Consider the following 26,163-nt stretch of genomic DNA (forward strand, 5'->3'; position numbering starts at 1 on the left):
GCTGAGGGGCTGAGAAGAAAAGACACTTCTATTTTTCCAAAGTTTTATTATAAAAAAAAAAAATCAACATTTCATTTGTTACAATTCAGTTGATGGTAATAATGAAAAAGGGTTTATACAAGGTCCTTTTGTACAGTTTATAATTAAAGCACTTATTTTACAAAAAGAGGGGAGTGGAGGAGACAGGGATGACCAAATGTTGGCCATTATAATATAAATACATCCTTGCAAAGCACCATCGTACCCAAGTCGATGTACAAGAAACACCAGCTGACGTTAAGACAAGATTAAAGCTTAGGAAACAACTGGAGCCCGGCGGCAGTACCAGGTCCTTCACACGGATGGAAGGCCAGCCCAGCTCTGCACCCTCTGTCCAGTTCTTACCTCCCTCACCCACCTGGCAAGAGCTCACACAGCACCGGACACATTACTCCCGGCTGTTTTCCTCAGTGCCCAGACTCAGATGCACACACCCTCCCCTGCCCCTCCCTGTCTACAAGACTTCTCCAGTACCAACTTCTGATGGGACTCTACTCAGGTCTGTTCTGAACTCCTGAGCTGAGGACAGGCACAAGAGGCTCTATCTGTGGCAGGAATCCTTGTTTGCCAATGACTATGGGGACAGAAAAGGAAAATCTCCCATGCCAATAATATGATCTAAGTCATTGACAGAGGGCGTAGGTGGCTCATGCCTCCATTTCTAGCTTCTCAGAAGGCTGAGATCTGAGGTCTGTGGTCTAAAGCCAGCCCCAGCAAGTCTCTAAGACTAAAACGTGGGAAGTAGAGCTGTGGCCTAAGTGGTAGAGTGCCAGTCTTGAGCGAAAAGGCTCAGGAACAGCACTCAGGTCCCGACCCAGTCCCTCAGCCCAAGTCACTAGTGATTTTTTGTTTGTTTGCCAGTCTTGGGCCTTGAACGCAGGGCCTGAGCACTGCTCTTGGGCTTTCTCAAGGCTAGAGCTCTACCACTTGAGCCACAGCACCACTTCTGGCTTTTTCTATATATATGGTAGTAAGGAATCAAACCCAGGTCTATAGGCAAACATTCTACCACTAGGCCAAACTCCTGGCCCCAGAAAGTAATTTTTAAAACTACATTTGTAAGGCTATGACTGGGCCTGGGGTTGGCTGTTCTTAGGAGACAGAGTTCTACAACACAGCCCATATTGACTGGAAACTCTCCGCCTTAAGCTCTCACGGCCCTCTAGCCTCTCACGTAAGTGTAGCTGTCATCCCGCCTGATCTTAAGAGCATTTTAAAACAATAAACAAATATGAGCCTCAGAGTCATTTGTAAACATTTCACTGCTTTTAGCCAGGCACCAGTGGCTCCCTCCTGTAATCCTAGCTTACTCAGGAGAAAGATCTGAGGGTCATGGTTCAAAGCTAGCCTGGGAAAAAAAATCTGTGAGACTTTACCTCTAATAAACTACCAAAAAAGGCTAGAAATAGAGTTGTGGCTTAAGTGGCGAGGAGTGAGCCCTAAGCAAAAGAAGCTCAGGGACAATGCCAGAGTTCAAGGCCCAGGTCCAACTGGCGTACAAAAAAAATTTCACTGCTTTTACCCTTGGTCTACCTCAGGTGAAAACCCACTTCAAGTTTTCATTCCTAATTTCCCACTGTTCCTTTTAAATAATTTTCCTTCGTCAGGCGTGGTGGTTCACGCCTGTAATCCTAGCTACTCAGGAGGCTGAGATCTGAAGATCAAGGTTCAAAGCCAGTGGGGGTACAGAAGGACATGAGACTCTACCACTAAAAAAGGACATGGGACTCTTATCTCCAATTAACCTCTAAAAAAAAAACAAAACAACTCGGGAAGTGGGGCCTGGCTCAAGGTTAGCCTTGAGCTGAGGAGCTCAAGGACAGGGACTAGGCAGAGTTCAAGCCCCATGACCCTCACACTTACAAAAGATGCCACCAGTGACACGGCAAGTACAAAATGCAAACCCAAATGTCGTGGCAATCTCCTTTCCCCTTCAGAAGGCTTAACTGTCCATCCAGCCTGGGGACCAAGAGGTATTTTCCAAGTCTGAGAAGTCCTTCGTCACTAAAAGTTCTCAGCCACGAAAGAGAGCCCCTCCACACGGCAGAGAGAGGACACTGTGGGCGCTGCCTCCCCACAAGGAGCACTCAGCAGCTCGATACAGGGCGAGTACCCCCGGGGGAAGATGCACACACAGATGTACACACACAGAACCCTCAAATCCCGAGCGGTACCCAGCTGCTGCAAACCTCCCATCTCTGTGTAGGCCTCACAGGTGCCAAGTGCCACGTCAAGCTTTCTTAGACTGGGGACGCTTTGTTCCTGTTTGTTGGAGTGACGTGTGAGACACTGCCCGGCACATTGTCACAGGTGAAATTGAGCACACCTGTATCTCGAAGGCTGCACCAACCCCTTCCTTCCGTGGACTCCCCCCCCCCGCCCCCACTGAACCTGGGACTGAATATTCAGAGAGGCCTCAGCAAGACACAACTAAGATGACAACAACAAAGCAATAACTGAACACAATGTGTTCAAGCACACTCAGTTTTAGCAGTGAAAACCAGGAGCTGGGCCAGGGGAGGTGGCAGAGAAGGGTTTCGAAACGCCCACAAGTGGGCTCTTGAAAGCCAGATGTGGATCCAGCGCCCCCGTGCCACACAGGGCGGCAGGCCAGGCAGGACACCCAGATGTCCCCACTCCACTCCCTTCTGACAGCTGCTCCCTGCGCTCACACAGTCTCAATCTACAGAGGACAGGAGGAAGACACAGGAGGGAAGAGGAATCCAACCAACCTGACATTCACAGTGGGTAACAGGAAGGGAGACATAAAACTCGGGTCACACGTTAGAGGAGGTACGTATGAAGATGTCATTCTGAAGAGAAACAAAAACAAAATACGCAAAGAACACAAAAAGATCACAGTCGATACAGGGAAAACCTAGTAATGACAAGTCATTTTCAAAACAGATTGTCTAACCAGAACGCACAGGCAGAGGGCTGATCCGTGGGGGAATGCCACGCCTGCTTAGGTCTGTAATTCTAACACACTGTCTGTCGGTAGACACTCCATCAAGTGTGAAGACAGTCCTGGAAGGGCAGAACAATATGGCTAACTGGTGGTCACTATGCAAAAACAGCAGTCAAACGGAAGAGCTACGCCCAGGGGCAAGTGGGGCTAGTCTGTGGGCAGCAGACCACCCAGCGAGGACCCCGGCTGCAAGCGGGGACCCACACCTTCTGACAGGCATCTCTCCTACCACAGCAAAGCCCAGAACAGATGGTGGCTAACTGTCTGCCTTCCTCCTAGAACTGGTGGGAGTCACCAAGAAAACGAAGCCCTCTGTCCATTGTTAATGGTAATTCTTGTGTTTTCCTTCTGTGATCTCTTGTCGGCCCTCAAGTGCGGGTCAACCTGAGGCTGGCTGGCTGCTCCCGACCATCTCTGGGTGGGCTCAATTTCTTCTTTCTTTCTTTTTGGTATCAGTGTGGCTCAGACATTCCCGGCCCTGCTTCCTCTGTACTCTGTCATTTCACTGGGTTTAAGGCATGCTTTGTGTATTTAGTTTGCAAAAATAAAACTTTTAGTACAAATTTATTTTTTGTACAAACTTTTATGGCACAAGCAGCAAATGTGCTGTTTTAAGAAAATATATAAATATCCTTTCTTCTGTACAAATATCTTCAGCGTTCCCTAGACCCTTTATAAAGTTAACTGTACACGTGGTCCTCGCCTCCACTCCAGATCTGGCCCAGAAGTGTCCACTTGTCTTCCGGGAGAGGGGCCGGAGGGCCCTGCTCAGGAGGAGTCGGTGCAGGGCGAGGGTGGAGGTGGGTAGAGATGGTGTGAGTAGCTCCGTTCCGTGTAGGGTGACGGTGGGCAGCTCTCGCAGTTCTCCTCAGCTGACAGGTACTGGCTCCGGGGGGTGGGGGGCGGGGGCGCAGGCTCAGAGTCATAGTTCAGGTCACTGGTATAGCCCTTGGCCGAGGCCGTGGTGGGTGCTCGGCGGCTGGGAGCACAATCACTGTCACAGACGTCCGTGCTGCAGGGCGTGGTGGGGGGTGCAAAGTTCTGGTAGCTGTACGGCCTGTAGCTGGAAGACAGACAGAGCTGTTACACCCTCCGGCCTTCCAGGCAGAGGCGCGGAGAACACGGCTCCACAGTGTGACCAGACGGTCCCTGGCAGCTGTGAAGATGGATGGCCCAGAGGCACATGGCAGGCTGAGCTCTGCTTCAGAATGGGGCTGGGCGCAGACCAGCTACGGCATCCCACTCAAAGACCGGGCGTGCATAGAGCTCCCTTCCCCGTTCTGGGTTTACCAATGAACCTCGCCATGTCTACAGTAGTCAGAACATGGTGTGGGTGGCTGGCGTCCAGCTATGTGCCAATGGCCTGGTTTTATGATGCAGGTACACATACGCATACGCGCATATGTGCGTAGGTACACATGGGTTGCACATAAGGGTTCCCGCTGAAGGAAGGAACCACAAGATTGGAGGCAAGAACAAGAGTGGGGGCCGCCTCTGATATGGCGCACAGGACAAAGACAGAACTCCGGGGTACTTGGGAGAAACGGCTGCCAGTCGCCCAGAGGCTACAAGGCCTGTGTGACGAGCGGCTTCTCAAGGCTGACATGTTCTCAAACTGCCCAGCTCAGCCTTTAAAAGGACGCGGAAGTGCTACACCAGAATTGTTTCTAATTAGATGTTTATTTTGCTCAGTCTTTTACTGAACTTGGATTAGCTTTTAAAAATGAATTGATGGATTTGAAATCCCCCCATACCCCTTATTTTGCTTCCTTTTGTCTTGTGTCTTTGGGGGGGAGGACACAGACATGAAGGGACAGACGGTGGACAGAGGCAGCCGTGGTCCTCACTGGACGTGAAGTGGAGAATGGACTACACAGCTTGTGGGCGAGGACAGGGTGACGCTGTCCAAAAAGAAATGTACTCTTTACCTGACTTACGTCATCATAACCTTTATGGTAACAACAGAAGATTTTTTAAGTGAAAATATAAATCCTGACGCGTTTTCCACTTCCAGGCTCCTGGCTCTTCTGAACAAGTGTGGTAAGGAAAGTGGCCACTGGTCACTTAACTGAAGGGAGAAGCATGAACCACAGGGTGAGTACTTTCTACTCTGTCCACTCACATGGAGCGCATCAGGCCGGGAAGTCGGCAGTGTGCCCTGTGGGGTCACACAGGTGTGCCCCGGGCTTGGGCACACACTCACGCCCCCCGGACCCTAAGGACTGGCTCACTCCGTCTCTGCTGGAACGCTCTGGATGGTAACACGCACAGGCAAGAGCTGACCTTACGCTCCTGCACTCTCAGAGCCTTTGTGCTGTCCAGCAGATCCCACAATCCCCTGGGAAGGCTCGTTCTCTTCTTAGCAAATCAACCACTTGTTCTGCCTGAGCAGTAACACGTTTTAGAATAAGTCACTTGAATGTCACACCAACAGACAAAACCAGGGCTCCAGAGTCACCATTTGTGACATTGTTCAAAAAAGAAATACAGTCATTATCTGGCGTATGAAATGGTAGCCCCTCTATACAGCACATTCATAGTAACAGTAGAAGCTAGGCAACGTGGCTCAAGCTGTAATCCCACCTACTCAGGGGGAGGGTGTCTAGGGGTGAGGCCGGCCCAAGCAGGAAAGTCTGAGACTCTTGCCTCCAACTAGCCACCAAGAAGCCAAGTGGACTGACACTCAAGTGGTAAGGGCTCAGCACACAAAGCAAAATACACCTCCTGCATCATTCATACAGTTTAGCAAGACGAGTATAAGGGCCCAAGGCCTATAATCATCACTACTGGGGAGACTCGAGTCTGAGGATCACGGTTTGAAGCTGGCCCAGGGAAGGAAAACAGGTGAGATACTCATCTTCAATTCACCACCAAAAAAGTCTGGAAGTAGATGGGCTCAAGTAGTAGAATAGTAAGTAGCCTTGAGCAAAAAAGATCAGGAACAGAACCTGGGCCTGCCCAAGTTCAAATCCCAGGACTGATAAAAAAAGGAGTTAGCAGGAAGCTGAAGAAGAAAGGGGAGTGGAGAGGGCAGATGAATGGGATGGGACAAACACCTATGTGATCGATTCATCTGGGGGGGGGGGGGTTGAGGTACTGTACACACGGATAAACGCGTTACATTGTACAACCTCCCCACTCCTGCAAGAGAATCTGGGGGACAAGAGCACAGCTGGTGGTCCTTTCAGCCCTACAAGCACCACACCCTCTGTGGACTTGAGCAGTCCACAGGTGGAGACCCCAGCCTGGACGTCTGGACCTGCTCAAGCCTGCACATCTGGACTTCACGCAGCCCTAGGAGGAATACAGGTGAGGTGGAGTGCCATGCCAAGCCTGGAGCTCACCCGTGCCCATCACCACAACACCACCATCGCCACAGGCAGCAGTGTCGCCACAGACCGAGGCTGGCCCTACAGAGCTGAAGCCATCCCAACCCACTGAGGACACCAACGCCGGAAAGCCACCTGGGGCATTCAGAAAAGCCCCACTGAAAGCTGGGGCGCACACCAGCACACGGTGGAATGGTGGGATGTCTACAGCCAAGCCTCTGGAGCACACTAGGCACGCGCGCACACGTGCACACACACACACACACGCACACACACACACACGACACCACAACCTACGTCTCTGAAGTTAAAGCAAGACCACAACTGGAAGGTCACCCTGAACATGGCTGTAATGAGGAAGCTCACGGCCAACGCATCACAGTGAGCACAGCTGCCACTTCACCTGGAATCTACCAAGCCAGTCACCAACACCACCACCTACCCGTCTAGAGAACAGAGGCACACACGGGGAATTGTTCACGGTCTGCTCAGCACCGCACTGGTGGAATATGATCTGCACACACACATCTGGCCTTCCTCTAGGTTTTGCTGGGCTGGTAAAGTGCAGAGCAGAGCAGTGGGGCTCACGCCTGGTAATCTCGGCTACTCAGGAGGCTGGTTTACAGACAGCCCAGGCAGGAAAGCCCAGGAGACCTTTCTCTGCAATCAAGACACAAAAACCTGAAAGGGGAGCTGGGACTCAAGTGACAGAGTGCTAGCCTGGAGCACAGAGCTCAGGGACAGCTTCAGGCCCTGAGTTCAAGCCCAGTGGCTAGCACAAAAGAAAAGCCCTCAATGGCGTATGACCCGGGGCTCCAGAGCCGGCCGCTGGAATAGCTAGGTATCTGGAGGGCAGTTTAGACACAGGTAGAACTGCACACCTAGGGATCAACACCTGAAGGCACACAACTGCCAGCAAATACAAGAATCCACAGAGAGGGAAATGCCATCGCCACCAGCAAATCGCGACTAGAATACTCCCCTGAGTACAGCTAAGATTCCTAAGCCCCACCAAGGCATACCACCGCCGGGGAGGGTTCTCACCCCGCTTCACGCGGAAGACCGCAGCAACGACACCCGCAATCTCTGGCAACCGCGTCTGGACGTTACCACGATTACCACGAGCGCGTGCGGCGTGCCGTCCGCTTCCAGCTGGGTGTGCACCCGGCTGCATCAACCCGAGTCTGGACGCAGCCCTGCCAGGCCAAGGAGGGCCCAGAGCGCACATCTGGAGTACTAGCACTGCCTACACACCTGGCCCTCTCAGCACACAGGGCATACGCCCAGGAAAATCAAAAGGGCCAGCCCCTCTGGAGTGGAGCAGTGCAGCAGAGTGGACCACCAGCCTGGAGAGGCTGCAGCTCACCACCACCACACAGGGACCTCCCCAACCCCCTCCTGGGGAGCCCATCATCCCACCCCTGTGGAGGATGAGCCAGCACGCGGTGGGGGGGGAGGGGCCGCGACCTCTTCAGCATTCTCACAGTGGGAATACACACACGTGCACACACACCTACACTTCCTCCAGGCCGGGTCATGGTTGGAATGAAATGGTGTTTGCACCCGGTGCTTACATCGGCGATGTGAGCAGGGGGATCCACTCTACCACCCAGGATCCCATCTCCTGGGGGAAGGCCAATGCCCCGTCTCCTAAGAGGAGACGGCCAGCGCCTATGTGGAAGGCCTCTCTGGGGAACCTTTCGGCAGCTCCACTGTGGCGATGCAGGCACACTCACGTGTGGACTTCCTCAAGCCTGGGAAGTCACAGGGAGGTTCTGCCAGCGTGTGTTTGGAATGCAGCGGCGTCATGCGGCTGGAGCTCCCATTCGGAACCCCAGCCCCTGAGATTAGAGATCAACACACATGTAGAGCACGTGGTCCCAGTGTAGCATTCAGAGGCCAGCGGGACACCTTCACCCACACTGGGACACTACCCTCTGCATATGGAGGAATTCACTGCAGCCCAGCAACGGGTCTGCTGAGGAATACCGTCCCCGTCACGTGGAATGACAACGGCCACGCCTCACCAGGACCAACAGCACAGGTGGAAGACCCTCCTCCTCCGTCTTGTCTTTAGCAATCTCACACTTGGAATGTAATCGTATAAACATCTAGAGAATCTCAAAGCCCACGTCTGGAATATCATCACCTATAAAACCTGTAGTCCAGGACTGGGAGTGTGGCCTAGTGGTAGAGTGCTGGCCTAGCATGCATGAGGACCTGGGTTCAATTCCTTGGTACTACATGCATAGAAAAAAGCTGGAAGTGGTGCTGAGGCTCAAGTGGTAGAGCTCTAGCCTTGAGAAAGTCCAAGGACAGTGCTCAGGCCCTGAGCTCAAGCCCAGGACTGGAAAAAACAAAACAAAACAAAACAACCCTGCAGTCTGCCCACTCCTGGCTGGAATATAATGGCATATGCACCTGGCGCTCCCAGCCTGCACATCTGGAATGCAAGAGCCGAGCTCTGTGGACGCCAGATGAGTCTCAAGTGTGGTGGAATCGATGTATCTGTTGTCCCTGAATACACTCATGAACACCACTGTCTACGCATCTGATGATCCAGCACACACACGCACGCACACACGCACACACCACTGCCTACAGTCTGCTGATGGAGCCCACAGGCGGAATACAAGTCGGCGTTAGCCAGGCCTACAGGAGAACACTGTCAACCCAGGCATCAGCATGCCACCAAGCCTCAGGTGTCAACCCCACAGCTATGCATCTGCAAGTCACCAAGCACACAGGTGGCATTCCTGCCATCGCCTTGCAGCCACAGTACTGCAGTACACAAATGAGACATTTGCCATGTTTAGGTTTATGTCCATGTATTTACTATATTTGTTTGTGTTTATTAGGCCCACTGGCAGAACACGACCTCCGCACATCTCGTCCTGACCCAGCCCCACAGTGGACCGCCCCTAAGCAACTCTGCCGTCTGACGCCCCATTACCTGTATGACCGGTGGGTGGATGGACTGTTGGAGGAATAACCAAATTCCAGAGTGTAATGTGATCGCTCCGTAGCAGGGGATGGCGGGGGATTCAAAATCTAAAACAAAAAACGACGGATGCATTAAATAACACCAGACACAGATTCTCTATCTATAAAAACGAGGTTCGTTACAAGCTAGTAAACTTTAAAAATGCATATAAACACAGGGCACTGGTGGTGACAGATCCCTATGCCTTCTGGTTTTTTTAGATTCTACATTAAAACAAGTTTTACGCTGCCATCATCGAGCACTCACACCTAATGTGTGATCCTAGGTGTTAGGAGTTTACTGTTCGTTTTTGGTTGGTTCTGGGGTCTAAACTCTTTGCTCAAGGCTAGCGTTCTAACAACTTGAGCCCTATCTCTCCTTTCCGCCTCTTCTGTGGTTAGCTCCATCCTCGCTCTCAGCCTCCTGAGGGGCTAGGAGGACACGCTGAGCCACCAGCGCTCAGGAAGTGCTCTGTGTTTTCAACACTCGGGGAACAACAAAGCGATGCGCTGCTTACTGCGGGGAAGTAAGTGCCTTTGGTGCTTGAAGAACTGCTCGAGGAGGCTCCCGTGACGTGTGCGCGGTCGTAGGGGGGGCCACTGCTCCCCCCCACGATGCTGAGGGAGCTGATCACTGACTTTCCGCGAGACATCCCTAATGTGAAAGCACAAACACAGCAGGTGAGCCGCAGCTGACCATAAACACCAATGGTTTAGACTGGGATTTCACTGGACGTGACGTGAAGCCTGTTCCCTAACGGCTGCAGAGAGCGCCACCGACTGACCAGTGAAGCCAGAGCCTGGCAGCGAGAGGTTCCAGCCAAGGTCCTGAAGTGGGGGGATAGATCCTAAACTGTTCCAAAGAGAGCAGAAGCCTGAGTTCAGGGAGCAAACACAACACAGGAGAGGTACCACTCCCCCTAGGTGAAAAACACTGCAAAGGATTGTGAAAGTAGGTACGACAGCAAGGAAGCATTAGTCCAGCTCTCGGCTTGCATTTAGACCTTTGCGAGGGGGTGGAGCGGGAGCTGGCCTCTTTTACTCGTGGGCTCAATAGCCCTAGGGGTAGCTTCTAAGTCCTCCCCCCAGGAACAGGCTCCCTGCTTTCAGAGCCGGGATGTGATCAGGGTCGAGGGGGGGCTGCTCAGAGCCTAACGCGATTTTCTTCTCTGTCCTTGGGCAGTTTCTACTGAGCCACCACCCATCTGATTAAAGGAGGTGTTAAAAGTCAAGAAAAAGTTTCCAACCCAAAGTCATGGAGTTGAGAAAGCCTGTTTCCATAATGGGAGTTTGGTAATGTGTTTCTTGGGGCTCACCCGGAAGAGATCCTGACAGAGAACTGGGGTGTGGCACGTAGCCCAGAGGCACCGAGGCTGGACCGTGCACCACGTAGTCACTGGTCATGGTCTCCCCGTCGCCCTTCACGCGTGGACACAGCGTCCTCTGGCAGATGAAATACATGGCTCCAGAGACGAAGATGGTGACGACCACTCCAATAACGGAGCCGACTGTGCTGCTGGCCTGTGGGGCTGGCTCCTCTGTTGGGTCTGCAGTGGAGAGCACTGTGGTTATCTAACGAGGACAATCCATGCATTTAAGACAGAAGTAGCAGGAGGGCAAACGTAAAGCACTTTGTGGTACGAGCACACGCACACTACTGCCTATGGAGAGCTGCTGCTTGGCTGTTTCTGAGCGTACGAAGCTCCTCCACGGGATTTCCCAAAGCAAAACAAAAAGACCTCTGGCACAAACAGCCAACTTAAGAGGGCCTTTTGTTGTGGTTGTTTTTGTTTTCTGTCTTGTTTACTGGCCCTTGGGAGGCCAAAGATGAACAAATACAGCAGTGGCACGCACTAGACACTCTGTGGGAAACGAGTTGTATATCTTGTGAATGGAGACAGAGAGGAAACACCGCGAGAGAGCCAGGGAAAGGGGGACATTTTCCAAAAATAAAATGGTAACCCCTCCTGAACATCACCCTCATAATACCAATTTTTAAAAACTAGCCAACTTAATACTTACTCTTAATAAGGGAGTCATATTTTTTTAAAAAAAAGGAGATATGAGTGGTTCACACTGGTAATCCCAGCTACTCAGAAGTCTGAGATCTGAAGATCGAAGCCAAGAATGCCCGTAAGACTCTTATCTCCAGTGAATCACAGAAAAAGTCAGAAGTGACGCTGTGGCTCAAGTGGTAGAGTGCTGCCTTGAGCAAAAGGAGCTCAGGGACCACACGCAAACCTAGAGTCCTGTGGCCCAGTGACTCACAGCTATGACTTGCTCCTGATAGTCTAGATTCAGTGAGAAGGTAGCATAGGCAGAAAAACCTGCCAGGCTCCGTCTCCAATCAACCCACAAAAGATGGGGCCGAGAGTGTGACCTAGCATGCACAAAGCCCTAGGTTCGATTCCTCAGTACCACATACACAGAAAAGGCCAGAAGTGGTACTGTGGCTCAAGTGGCAGAGCACTAGCCTTCAGCAAAAAGTGTCCAAGGACAGTGCCCAGGCCCTGAGTTCAAGGCCCAGGATTGGCAAAAAAGAAAGGGAGGGAGGGAGGAAGGGAGGGAAGGCAGCAGGCAGGCAGGCAGGCAAGCAGAACAGAACAAAATATGGACACAGCCCACATAGCAGGGCTGACAGAAAGCAGGGCATGAAAATGTCCCTCAGCGTGATGCACTTACAACAATCCAGCTCATCAGATCTGTCCCCACAGTCCACGTGATGATCACATTTCTTGTGCTTTCCAATGCACTGACCATTGGCACAGCGGAACTGGTCGATCAAACAGAGCACTAGGATAAATGCAAATTGTTTTCCTGTTTTTATGTGTCGGGCAATTCCACTGAGAGTTAGAAGGTGCTTTCTGCATACAAATGAAAGCACGCCAGAACTCCAGACGGCTACTATTCTCTGGTGCTTGCTTCATCAGGAAGAGCAGAAAGGGACCCTAGCAGGAAGCTTCTCCTCTACTAAGAAGGACTTTACCCTTGGATGACTACAGAACGTGTCTGTTAATAGCACTCACAAAGGGAAGCCAGTGCACCACACTAACTCAGGGCTCACTGGAAACCACTGCTCTTACACCCTGATGCCCCAGCCTCTCTGGCAGCAGAGGCCTTGGAGCCACGTTGGACAGCACCGGGGAACTCTCCTTGGAGTGGGCCAGGCGGCTCGGGGAAGCCTCCAGTTAGCGCTTGCCAGGGGTGATGATGCCCTCCTAACCTGAGGTGTGCGATCACTGACGCTGGACCCTCCCTGCTGCTCCACCCCTGTCATCTGTCACGAGGTCTGCCTCTGCACTCAGCCGATGCCAGCGCCATGCCTTTGAGCCTCTAGACCTGCCAGCTATATCCACCTCCTGCTGTGCCCCTGCAGAACAGCCCCGGCTGTAACACTTTATCGACCTGCCTCACGAGGTCTGCCTCTGCACTCAGCCGATGCCAGCGCCATGCCTTTGAGCCTCTAGACCTGCCAGCTATATCCACCTCCTGCTGTGCCCCTGCAGAACAGCCCCGGCTGTAACACTTTATCGACCTGCCCCGCAGCGCTAAAGGCCTGGAGGTCACATACAAGGCGAACCCACACAGAGGAGGAAAGGCGGGGGGCCTGGCACCAAGGCGTGCCGGTACCTTCACAGTTCTTCTCATCTGACGTGTCCTGGCAGTTTGCATCCCCGTTGCACCGGAGGGCACCGTCGATACACTGCCCGCTGGCACACTGGAACTGGGACTCGGAGCACACAGGACAATTGAGCTCGTCACTGTGGTCCTCGCACTCAGTGAAGCCGTCACAGCGCCAGGCCACGGGGATGCAGTCGATCTCCCCGGTGAAGCAGGCAAAGTGCTGAGGAGAACATGTGGGAGGTTCTTCAAATGGACAGGGGAGGGGTGACAAAACACAGCACTGGTCACACAGAGGCACCAACGTCCACCCCAGAGCACGGCGCATTTGATCATTAACACGTACACACCTTACAACACTCATCTAACCTGGGCTGCCCGTGAAACCACAGCACACGTTTTTTTCACAAGTGGGACTCAAGTAGGAGTCTATGTGCAAGCCGGGACAATCGCACACCTAAGCTAGCAGTAATCAGTGATCAATTTTAAGCCAGTGTAGAATCTACGCTTCCTGAGCATGAGGTTAGTGGTCATGATCCCCTGGGCATGTGACACTTCTTTCCAATGGATCCACGACTCTTATTTTAACAATCCTTCTGATAAGCTAAAGGAGTGGTGGACAAGACGTATGGGCACCTCATGAGAACCACACGCTCCACACTCACAGCTCAGAGATGTATGAAAGCCAGTTTCTCCAGATGACTTCACAGAAAGTACAAACTATATGAAAATCAACTCCTGACCCTTGCCCCTCTAACATGAAGCTCATATTGTACACCTAAGCCTGACAAAAGAAGGGCCATTCGAACAACGTCCTTGTTGTACAAATGAGGACTGTGAGTCTTGGAAAAGCTGACTCAGTACCCAAGGACACAAAGTGTCCTATAAATAAGTGATGGGGAAAAAAAAAAAAAAAAAAAAAGAAGGTTGCCGGAGCTAGCCGGCAGCGAACTGGGATTCCTGACCTTGGGGGTGAAGACAAAAAAGATCAGGTCGGGAGGTCTACAGCCCAAGTCAGCAGCCCAAAACTCTAGTTTAAGGCGAGCTTAAGACTATAGCCTAGGACTGTGAACTTAAGACTACAGTGTAGTTTATTTCAAGTTCCAACCTTAAATACCCTTCTTAAAACCAGGACAGAGCCAGGGGTGACATTCGTACAAAACAGTGATCAAGCCCCAAATGGGTTAAATGAGAAGCAATTGACACAGCCCAAAATCATGCTAACAGCTTACTTCCTTGTGTACTCAATTGTGCAGGTCCAAGGTCACTGACCCGACAGTCGGCTCCCAACAGAAGGTCAGGCACCAGTGACCCATGTCTATAATCTCAGCCAAGATGGCTGAGAATCAGAGGACCATGGTTCAGAACCTGGGCAGAAAAGGAAGCCTCCATTTCCAAAACAACCAACAAAAAGCTGGTCTAAAGATACAGTTCAAGTGGAAAGAATGCCAGCAAAGCCCTGAGTCCAAACCTCAGCAAGGGCAGAAAAAAATAGAACTAGAAAGACAATCTCTTTGAAGTCCGTCACATTTAGTAATGTCCTGATTTCTTTAAAAACTATGTTAAGCCAGGCACTGGTGGCTCACATGTACAATCCCAGTTACTCAGGAGGCTGAAATCTGAGGATCAGGGTTCAAAGCCAAACTGGGCAGGAAAGGTCATTAAACTCGCATGAACCACCAGGAAACAAATAGGAGCCCTGTGGCTCAAAGTGTTAGAGCACCAGCCTTGAGCATAATCAGACAGCACCCACGTTCGGAGTTCAAGCGCCACAACAACCAAGAAAAAGGCAGATAAATAATTTAAAAAGAGCGGGAAACTTCAGTGGACACATTTCCAACAATGACACCCAGTGCCAAGCAATCATAATTCAGTGGCAGAAGCTCAGAAGAGGTAGAGCTTTCTCACCTTGCCTCCCGAACTAATACGTCACTGGGAAACATTCATTCATAGGCTAAAATATGGTAATACACAGTGAAATACTATTTGGTCTTAAGCCGGGAGTGTGGCCTAGTGGTAGAGCGCTTGCCTAGCATGCACGAGGACCTGGGTTTGATTCCTCAGTACTACATACATAGAAAAAAGCTGGAAGCGGTGCTGAGGCTCAAGTGGTAGAGCTCTAGCCTTGAGAAAGTCCAAGGACAGTGCTCAGGCCCTGGGCTCAAGCCCAGGACTGGCAAAAAAAAAAAAAAGGCAATCCTAAACAAAAACAAAAATGCAACCCCAATACCTGAGACAATACAAGTAATATTATGTTACATGAAATAAGGCACAGAAGGACAAGCACCCTAAGACCTCACTTATACGTATATAGGGTATATAAAGTCAAACCCACAGAAACAGAGGGAAAGGGCAATTATGAGAGGACTGGGGAGGGGAAAAGAAGAGTTCAGAAGCCCCACACAGGAGGATGACTCTGAGGGACCACTCATTTAGGAGAATGAGCAGCTTCACTTCTACCCACCTCCAGGCTCAACAGAGAATATGGCGGCAGTCATTATTTGCACAAGAAAGTCACAGCGCACTTACCTCCACACGAGAGCTCGTCCTGAAGCAGAACCAGGTGCATGGGGCAAGAGCACCTTGTTGTACCATCTCCTTTCACAAGACAGATGTGCGAACAGCCACCGTTATCCTGAGCACATGGGTGCTGTCCTGGAGAAGAAGTGATTCATGAGACACAAAGGGGGACGCATGTAAAATCTGTCCCAGGTTTAATTCAACACAATGCAGTTCCTCACTGTCTCCACAGGGCCCATAAGAAAACGCCTATGTCTGACCTGTCACCACACACACGTGGGCAAGCATATGGGTATGCACACACAGGCACACACACATCCACGCATATACTCATCAGCACCCTACCAGACAGCCTCACAGGTCTGCGTAGGCTGGTCCCAGCCCCGAGGCTCAGGTGACCGCCCCCCCGCCTCCTGTGTGCTAGGCAACTCAGTTCTATCCTTAAAGCAATTGTCTTCTGCAAGTTAATGCAAAAGTACTTTAATCATCCTTAAAAATGTTTTAACATGCTAGGCTTCTGTTAATACTGTGGGTGAGATAAGCTGATGAGCAGAACTAGAAAAATGACCAGGGAGACATGAGACCAACATACGTGTCTAGTTACAACGTTGAGACCTCTCTCCAAAACGTGAGCTCAGAAACTGCCTTTGTGGAAGACGGATCTCCTCCAAAGCTGTTCCATTGACAAGCACATGTTAATGAGGAATCCGTGGAAAATAAAACTTGCTATTCAGAAAAGATACAGCTGCAGGGGCCAGGAGTTTGGCCTAGTGGTAGAGCGCTTGCCTAGCATGCACGAGGACCGGGGTTTGATTCCTTGGTGCCACATACATAAAAAAAAGCCGGAAGTGGTGCTGAGACTCAAGTGGTAGAGCTCTAGCCTTGAGAAAGTCCAAGGACAGGGCTCAGGCCCTGAGCTCAAGACCAGAACTGGCAGAAAAAAAAGAAAAAAAGAAAAAAAAAGAAAAAAGAAACAGCTGCAAAAAGTAACATGCAACATCACTTTTATTATTTCACTGAATTTGGGCTAAGTGAAATCACTGCTGTGAATTTTATCTGATTCTGGACTGCTGTGTTGACTGGTTCAAATTCAAAGACAACACTATTTGAATGGAACATGCAAGCTATAGCAGGGTTTCTCAACCTTTGAATTTCACGATACTTTTCATTAAAAAAAATAAACTTATTCCTTATTACAAATTTCAGAAAGTTTTCCAAACATAAAATCAAATGCATTGTTATTAAAAGGGGAAAAAAGATACTCTCCTGCAATTCTGAAGATACCTATTGAATTTTGTACAAAAACAAGCATTCTCAAATCAGCTACCATGTTATTATCTGATTTGCATTAAATGTCCGCCTGAATTATTATATGTTACAAAATAACGAACTTTTAACTCTGTCATTCCAAATGCCTCTGACTGCTAATTCATGGGCAAGGATGGACACATGAGCTAGACACAGTGACACCCACGCCCCCAGATTTTCCTTTGGCAGATTTCACTAGCAGGCACTAAGCTGGCAAGGTAAGGGGCTTGAATAACCTTCTCGAGTTCTCCACTAACATTAGACCTGCTGACACCAGCAAGGCCTATAAAAGTGACTGTGGGGCCGGGAGTTTGGCCTAGTGGTAGAGTGCTTGCCTAGCATGCATGAAGGCCCGGATTCGATTCCTCGGTACCATATACATAGAAAAAAGCCAGAAGTGGTGCTAAAGCTCAAGCAGTAGAGCTCTAGCCTTGAGAAAGTCCAAGGACAGTGCTCAGGCCCTGAGCTCAAGCCCAAGACTGGCAAAAAAAAAAAAAAAAAAAGTGACTGTGGTGGGGTCTTCAAATGAGATACAAGTATTAACAAGAAATTAAGCCAAGAATATCAGGCACCTCCATTTTACACACACATATACATGTGTAGCTATGTGAGTCAATTTACCTAAGTTTGAAATTATTATTATTTTATTTTTTGGTTGGTTATAGAGCTTGAACTCAGGGCCAGGGTGCTGTCCTAGAGCTCTTCAGCTCAAAGCTGGTGCTCTACCATTTTGAATTATAGCACCACTTCCGGTTTTCTGGTAGTTCACTGGCAATGAGTCTCATGGACTTTCCTGCCCGGGCTGGTTTTGAACCGTGATCCTCAGATCTCAGCTTCCTGAGTAGCTAGGATTACAGATGTGAGCCACAGGATTCTCACCTGAAACTGATTTTAGCTAAAGGAAAAAAAAAAGTACTGATTCAAGTCTTATGTAAGTACAAACACTATTTTTTAGTTGGCTTTGCTTTTACATAAGGTCACAGTTAATCCATGGTAAGTATACGCATCATGACATACAATGTAATTTTTCCTTTTGTTTAAACTCCAGGGGTGTTTCCAGAGGGAAAGGAGGAAGGCTGCTTTTTTACTGCCGGCGTCTTGGAGGAGATAGTGAAAGCAGCCTTACTTTCCTAGCCGATAGTGTCACTCTTGGGGTGGTGGGAGTAGAACCCGATGAGCACATCCACACCCCAGCAATTTTTAATAAGACCATGCCTTATTTATGTATTTTTTGCCAGTCCTGGGCTTGGGCTCAGGGCCTGAGCACTGTCCTTGGACTTTCTCAAGGCTAGAGTTCTACCACTTGAGCCTCAGCACCACTTCTGGCTTTTTGCTACGTATGTGGTACCGAGGAATCAAACCCGGGTCTTCGTGCATGCTAGGCGAGCACTCTACCACTAGGCCACACTCCCGGCCCCATGCCTTATTTATTAATAAGACCATCCTGGGTTTTTTGGGATGCGTGTGTGCCAGTCCTGGGGGCATTTCTGATCACAGCTGGCAACTCTACCTCTTGAGCCACAGCTCCACTTCCGGCCTCGCCCTCCATGATTAACTAGTGCAAGCTTTCCTGCCCAGACTGGTGTCAGGCCACAATCTTGGTACCTCAGAATCCTGTGTATGGATGTGCCACCAGTACCGGCCCTCTCTCCTACTGGAATTACAGGCATGAGCCACCAGTACCAGCTCTCGCCCTCCTGTTTTAAGGTGAGATGCTTAAGTAGAGTTCAAATAAGGACAAAACTGAGAGCCTATTGCAAATACCGTGAAGACAAAAGGAGTAAGGGGACACCACGGACACAAGCTCTGGGGAGCTGGGAGCGTGGTCCTGGGCACTTACTGTACTCCTGAAGGTTCAGCTCCTTCACGGCGTGGATGGCACTAAGCTGGGCAATCCGAGCCTGGACTTTGGTTCTGCCTTCCCGACCCGTCATGTCAATTTTTTCAATCATTTGTTGCTGCTTATCAATCCAATAGAGCCAGTTTTCAAACACGGTCAGTCCCACAGGCTGCAAGATGTTGGAGTCTTCCAGCACTATCCTGTTGGCACCTGGGAAGGGGACATTCGACAGCCATCATTCATGTGTCACCGCCCCTGCAGTGACTTCTTCACAACTGTTCACCCCCTGGGACCAGCTTCCCTCTGTAGACAGGAAAGCACTTTATCTTAGCACTTCATACTCAAGGAAGGCACTGTGCCAGAAAGCAGAGTAAGCCACACACATCTGAGTGCAGCAATGCCAGACTGAGCACATGCCAATATATAGCACATACCCTAGCTCACAGAGGGAGAGGGACGGGGAGGGGTAACTCAGGACAGCAGATTTCACTGATTTCGCACACTATGTGTTAGGAGAGGTCCAAGCTTTCTCCAGACAAAGCAACAGGAGCCCTGCCCGGTGCTCTGAGCCTGGCACCGGCTGCTGAGGGCATGTGAGTGTCTGAGGAGAGCCCAGTCAGCCCCCAACCCATGGCTCTGCAAGGACACACAGTCATCATAGATCTGTAGGCCTCCATTTAGGAGTGATTTCTGCCACACACCCCCGGAGCTGTCCTGTCTCCCAATAGGCAGGCTGTCTTACTCCAAAAGAAGGGGCCTTCACCCAGTGGGCAGAGTCTGCATCCCTCCACTCACAGATGCCTCCTCCTTTCCTAACTTCACAAGAGTCCCCGGACAGTGTAGAACGCTTTCGGGAAAAAAGCTTGTAAGGTAATAAGCTTCTAGTTTGAGAATCCAAGGAAAGTTCCAAGGCAGGCATTGTACTGGTGAGTCCAGGTGGAGAGGGTGTTCAGGAGTGCGCCTCCTAATGACGACAGGGTGCTGCTGCTGGAAACAAAGCTCCAGCACCACCCAGAACCACAAAGGCCTAGGCTGCTCAGGCAGCACCCAGGGCAGGCCAACCGAGGGCACCAGTGCTTCATCACCACAGGTAGGCTGACTACCCATCAGACACACCTGCCAATGCACAGCGCGTGTGTGCACGTGCTTCCAGCCTCAGACCTGAATCTAAGCCTAGATCAGGATCCAGTACTATTACACAGAACACCATGGCTGTCCAGTCCGTATCCATATGCAGATCTAATGGCCTCCATACACCCGAATCACAGTCTTAAAAATCCCCCTCCGAAGCCGGGCACTGGTGGCTCACACCTGTCATCTCTGCTATTCAGGAGGCTGAGATCTGAGGATCACAATTCAAAGCCAGCCTGGGCACTGAAGAATGAGACACTCTAATCTCCAATCAACCACTGGAAAACCGGAAGTGGGGCTGTGGCTGAAGGCGTAGGGCGGTAGCCTTGAGCTGAAGAGCTCAGGGACAGCGCCCAGGCCAGAGTTCAGACCCCATGAAACCCCCCCCCAAAAAAATCCTCCTACTGTGTCACTACATGAGACCTATCTAGTTCTTTAGAACAGCACTGGTATTGTGCACACAGACAGTAGACTACAAAGCGTATGCGTGACTTTATACCTCATCTACCTGAACATGTTACTGTTTCTCTAAGGCAGCCATCCAAGAAATACTTGTTACTGGCAAATTTCCCTCTATAAATGTTTTACCAATTTCCATTTCTACAGAAGCACACGAAAATGTGATCCTTCTGGCCAGTGCTGGGTATAATAATCAGCTTTATTATACTTTCCGCCACACAACCAAATATGAACAGTGTGTTATTTTAATGTCATTTCCCTTGACAATAGTGGGGCTGTTGCGACTATCTGGACATCAGAGACAGGACTACAGGCAGAGGACTACAGAGAAATAAGTAAAGTGCACCTAAGGAGCAAGGACTGTACAGGGAGCGGTGGGTTTGTCAACGGTGGGTAATGACTCAAGATGGTGACGTGCACAATGCCACCATTTCCCAGCAGGTTTGGAAACTAAACGACTCTTTAAAGCAGGGATACTGGATACCACGGATGGGAAAACGTTCGTGTTTGTTAAAAGTGTCTACTTGTAAATGCCGAGAGGGAGCAATGGGCAAGGCAGAGACCAATCACAAGCTAGAATTCAGGCCACATGAGTGGGACAGCAGAGGGGGGGAGGAGAAAAGCACACTAGAAGCATGTCGTTTACAGATCAAGAACACTGGTGGACGCTTAGATGACGGAGGGAGTGATGGTGCTGACTGCTGAAGGCTCTTCTCTAACCAACTTGCCACTGCAGTTAAAATGGAATAACCCAAGACAAGAAACATGAGAACGGTTTGGGCGAGGCACACACGTCACTTCTTGGGTACCTGACAGGTCACTGCTTTCGATTCTCCGAAGATCTGAATCAGCCCAAAAGAGCTTGCCCAGCCTGCTGTCGAGAGCCAAAGCAATGGGTTTGCTCAAGCCACTGAAAAAGAGAACCTCCCGCTCCGTTCCGTCCAGAGCAGCCCGCTCGATTTTGGGGGATCTTTCCTGGAGATTGGTAAAGTACATATACCTGAAAAGATTAGAGAAACCAGTGTTACCGAAGAGAGAAGACCACACAGCTCCTCGTTACGGACTCTGACGAAGGCAGGGAGGGCAGGGGTGCAGCTCGGTAACAGGTGGTGTTGTGGTGGAGCTCGTCCAAGACTGTAATACCACCAACCAAGAAGCAGAGATTTCCATTTTGCTCTTTTCCCTGACTGAGACAATCTATGTAGCTCAGACTCCACAAATGTGCAGTCCTCCAACCTCAGCCCCAAACCCAGAGTGTGGCAACTACAGAAGTGTAACTTTTATTTTTATTTGCCAGTTCTGGGGCTTGAACCTTCAGGGCCTGAGCACTGTCCTTGTGGGTTCTCAAGCACTCTACCACTTGGGCCACAGCACCACTTCTGGGTTTGCCCATGAATGTGGCAACGAGGGATTGAACCCAGGTCTTTGTGCATCCTAGGCAAGCACTCTACCATGAAGCCTACTGGGCCACACTCCCTGCCTGGAAGCTAACTTTTATGGAGCAACAGGACAGTGCTAGACTCAGGCACAACTTCAGAACAATCAAAAGTCAGTAGCCAGAGAAGCTCCCTGTTTTTTTTGTCCCTGCCCCCTTCGGCTGGTTCTGGAGCTTGAACTCTGGGCCTGGAGCTCTTCAGCTGAAGGCTAGCACTCTACCACTTGAGCCACAGCCCCACTTCTGCTTTTCTGGTGGTTCACTGGTGATAAAGAGTCTCTTGGACTTTGCTGCCCAGGCTGGCTTTGAATTGCAATCCTCAGATCTCAGCCTCCTGAGTAGCTAGGATGACAGGCGTGAGCCACCAGCGACCGTAAGAAAAGCTCCTTTTTATCTGACCCGTGCAACAGCTAAACGCGAGTGATGGGTGTCTATTGTAAATTTGCAGGTTTCAACCCCTTCCTGCAACTCCCTTTCAGTAAGATGCCAAGGCCCTCACACAGATGCTGGTGAGTACTGAGTGCTTACGAGACGCAAAGCCCTCAACTCCACGAAGGAAGACCTGTTCCTTCTTCGTAAGAGGACCCAGCAAGTGGTCAACAGTCAAACGTGAGGCAAAGTGGGAAGAATGTGCTGGCCGGGGGTCACAGGGGACAGGGCAGTAGGAAGCACCCTCAACACAGGGGTGGGGTTCAGCATTAACCCAGGGAAGAAACCCACGAGAAGGTTCACGAGAGCCATGAGAAGGGCGGGTCCTGGCTGGTGACGTACCCTTTCTCTGGGTTCACCACAATGGCTCGAGGTCTGTCCTGCTCGCCTTTCAGCACCACCCCAATGGACCTCCCGTCCAGTCTTGTCACAGTGATGACATTGGCAGCCTCACAAGTCCAGTAGATATAGCGGCTGTAAATGTCAATGCTGAGGTCATAGGGCTGTATTTCTAGGTTCTGACTGGAAGCGGAGCTCACCACCACCGTGAAGCCCTAAAGAAAGAAGCACACACAGCAGCGAAGTCAGACTCCATACCAGACAGCTGTAGGGGCATGCCCAATGCTTTTACCAGTGAAGGATTTCCATTCCCATTTTCCTTGAACCCAGGGCCTGGACGCTGTCCCTGAACTTTTCTACTCATAGCTAGCACTCTACTACTTCCTGCTTTGGGGTGGTGAGGTGCAGATAAGAGTCCTGTAGACTTTGCGGCCCTGGCTGGCTTTGAACCACAATCCCTAGCTCCCTGACTAGCTGGGATGGCAAGTGTAAGCCACCAGGGATGGTTTTACCGAGATTGTCCTGTTTTATTTTTGAACCTCCTAAGCAATAAACAAGTAGTTATGTAACTTATTTTTGTGAATTCCCTACCATAGAACAGGTAAGGGATCTGTGCTCTGCAGTCCTCAAAGCTGAAGGCTCAACTGCAGTAATAGAACAGGGATCAGAACAAAGGCCTAGTTGACTTCAAAACGTCTGACTCTGGAAAGACAGTGGCAGCGATGAAGTCATCTGCACACAAGCCTGCTCCATCTCTCATTTCCCCTCAACCCCTCCTCTGGAGTGGAAAGCTACTCGCTCCTGGGCCTCAGTCGGCACCCTCAGACACACCGTCGTAAGCGGAGCCCCATACCACCTGGCTGCCATCTTCTTGTGCCTTCCGAATCACGTTCTGCCGCGCGTCAATCCAGTAGAGCTGCTTGTCCAGGGGGTCGTAGTCAACGGCCCGGACGCTGCGCAGGCTGTGGATGGGGAGCGTGATGTCAGGGCTCTGCTGCTCGTCAATCACCATGCGGTTGATGGCACTCTTCTGACTGAAGAGCAGGAAGGTGGTGGGGGCTGCGGGAAAGCAAAGATGGGATTTTGAAACAGACGGGCTCGAGTCCTGGAGCACTCTTTCAGAACTGGATCGGGCTGCTGCGTGCAGCTCACAAGGCCTGGGCAGACCTCCCCTTCCTTCAGCGTGCCTCTAAAGACTCTCTGCAGAGTGGCACCCAACAGCCCGCCAGCTGCCAAACCAGTCAGAAGACTCGCCCCATGGCAGAACTAACCTACTTGCTTCCGTCTTGCAGTATTCCATAGCAGACTTAATAGACTGTGCTTCATGTGCATATGGCAGTTGCACCATCAGAGAAAAGGTAAAAATTCACAGCTCCTAACAGATGCAGCAGATCCCCAGCTAGCTGGGCGCCAGTGGCTCACACCCGTCATCCCAGCTACTCAAGAGACTCAACTCTGAGGACCACGGCTGGACGCCAGCCAGGGCAGGAAAGCCTGTGAGACTCAGATCTCCAAGGAACCACTAAAGAGCCCGAAGTGTAACCGTGGCTCAAGTAGTAGAGGGCTTGCTCTGAGCAAAGAGTTCAGGGACAGCACCCAGGCCCTGAGTTCAAACCCCACTACTGACAAAAAAAAAAGGCATTATATCTGGAATTTTCCCTTAATATGAAGGTTGACTGCAGGTCACTGAAACCACAGAAAGCAAAACAGCCAATAAAGGAAACGACTGTCTATGTCTTAAATTCCATAATTATACGCTATTTCCCGTGGTACTCCATCATTAAGTCCAGCACAATCATGTCTTTCTCAGGAACAGAAATATAAATAGCCAAGCCAAAATTTGGGCTTCATCAGAGCTCCACTCCTGCGATCCCTGGGTTTTACACTCAGATGCATACATCCTAAAGGAACTCACAGGCATGCACTAAGAAGCTTGGTAAATATAGCACTGAAATTCTGCTTGACAGCTGAGCATGGTGGCTCACTCCTGTAATCCTAGCTACTCAGGAGGCTGAGATCTGAGGATCGTGGTTCAAAGCCAGCCTGGGCTCTAAAGAACATGAGACTCTTATCTCCAATTAACCACTAGAAAATGGGAAGTGGGGCTGTGGCTCCAGGGGTAGGGCAGTAGCCTTGAGCTGAAGAGCTCAGGGACAGTGCCCAGGCCCAGAGTTCAAACCCTATGATGAAGGAAGGAAAGAAGGAAGGAAGGAAGGAAGGAAGGAAGGAAGGAAGGAAGGAAGGAAGGAGAAAAGGAAAAGAAATTCTAATTGACTTCAAGTTCTTCTTAGCTAAATCCAGAGTGGAGGATTGGAGGATTTAGAAAGGATCTAATCATTGGCTAGAATTAATTTTCTTGAAGAATTATATTTTGATAGTACTATTTTCTTTTTTTTTCTTTTTTTTTTTTTTTTTGCCAGTCCTGGGCTTGAGCTCAGGGCCTGAGCACTGTCCTTGGACTTTCTCAAGGCTAGAGCTCTACCACTTGAGCCTCAGCACCACTTCCGGCTTTTTTTTTTTTTTTAATATATGTGGTACCGAGGAATCGAACCTGGGTCTTCATGCATGCTAGGCAAGCACTTTAACCACTAGGCCAAAGTCCTGGCCCTATAGTACTATTTTCTTAGTTAAAAAAAAAAAATTAAGACTAATTTGTAAGCACCACTTATCCCAAGACAGACATGCATACATACATACATACAGTGAGATTAGAAGACCCTGAAATTTTAGTCCTCAAGTTTTCCTTTCTAGAGTGTAATTAATTGTATACATATTGGACTCTTACTACATTTTATTGGATATCATTTTTCTCAAGTCAGCTTAAACCTGCAATAAGATTCCACAGTTGGTACAAAAGCTTGTGTTTCTAGAAATGTATATAAGATTTAAACTAAGACTTGGGGGCCAGGAGTGTGGCCTAGTGGTAGAGTGCTTGCCTAGCATGCTCGAAGATCCGGGTTTGATTCTTCAGTACCACCTACATAGAAAAAGGTGGAAGTGGTGCTGTGGCTCAAGTGGCAGACCACTAGCCTTGAGAAAGCCCAAGGACAATGCTCAGACCCCGAGTTCAAGCCCCAGAACTTGCAAAAGAAAAAAAGACTTGGGACACAGGGTCCCACCACACAGGATTGGACAGAAACAATGTGGCTCCAATGTAGGCTTGTTTCAAACCTACCAAATGGCCCAGTATTCTGAGGAAGGTATTTATTTACAGTCAACAATATGTCTGAATCTACACTACCTTATCTCAAACCGGTCTCTCTCACCTGGCTTTCTGCATGCGGAGGTTGGAGGGGCAGGGGAGCTGTCTGGTGGTCTTAAAGGCACCTGTGTTAAAGGGAGGTGTTGCTCCTGGCTAGGCCCAGCGGGCACGATAGTGCACTGGGACATAGACTGGAGTACAGGCCATACTTGAGCACCAAACCTGTGTTCCCAGACACAACAGCTTCCTGGCTTCCCCTCATCTTTACTACATCAGCGTACTACGTTACTATGTCTGCTGGGAATCTTCTCGCTCTGACCTCCAGTTCTGTTTTAGTCATACCTACCCATCTGCAGTCTCTACTAGGACAGGTCTTCTAAGGTCATGTCCTACCTCTCCCCACAACAATAGCGCTGCCTTGTTAACAACAGTGTTCCTTCGTGTTGGCCAGTCCTGGGCCTTCAGGGCCTGGGCACTAACCTTGGGCTTTCTCAAAGCAAGTACTCTACCAGCTGAGCAACAGCACCACTTCCAAGCTTGTTCTGTGTATGTGGTACTGAG

At 50.2% G+C, this 26,163-nt stretch overlaps 1 protein-coding gene across 2 annotated transcripts in view; it reads right to left on the reverse strand.

Moving 5' to 3' along the window:
• Positions 1-26,163, reverse strand: part of Lrp6 (LDL receptor related protein 6) — a 79,662-nt gene that overhangs the window by 8,825 nt on the left and 44,674 nt on the right. The window contains exons 13-23 of one of the 2 annotated variants that reach the window (XM_090324489.1): positions 23,257-23,459; positions 22,404-22,615; positions 21,007-21,197; positions 18,608-18,817; positions 15,469-15,594; positions 12,949-13,185; positions 12,001-12,111; positions 10,635-10,865; positions 9,837-9,973; positions 9,290-9,387; positions 1,795-4,070 (exon numbers count right to left, since the gene is read on the reverse strand). In XM_090324489.1, the coding sequence (XP_090180615.1) occupies positions 3,776-4,070; positions 9,290-9,387; positions 9,837-9,973; positions 10,635-10,865; positions 12,001-12,111; positions 12,949-13,185; positions 15,469-15,594; positions 18,608-18,817; positions 21,007-21,197; positions 22,404-22,615; positions 23,257-23,459 (2,051 nt within the window). In that variant the 3' untranslated portion in view covers positions 1,795-3,775. Of the gene's footprint in view, positions 1-1,794; positions 4,071-9,289; positions 9,388-9,836; positions 9,974-10,634; positions 10,866-12,000; positions 12,112-12,948; positions 13,186-15,468; positions 15,595-18,607; positions 18,818-21,006; positions 21,198-22,403; positions 22,616-23,256; positions 23,460-26,163 lie in introns of those variants that run through there. The other variant, XM_090324490.1, reaches the window with a different exon arrangement.

Source organism: Megascapheus bottae, chromosome 35, assembly GCF_031878675.1.
Source record: "Megascapheus bottae isolate mThoBot1 chromosome 35, mThoBot2.hap1, whole genome shotgun sequence".
NCBI lineage: Eukaryota > Metazoa > Chordata > Mammalia > Rodentia > Geomyidae > Megascapheus > Megascapheus bottae.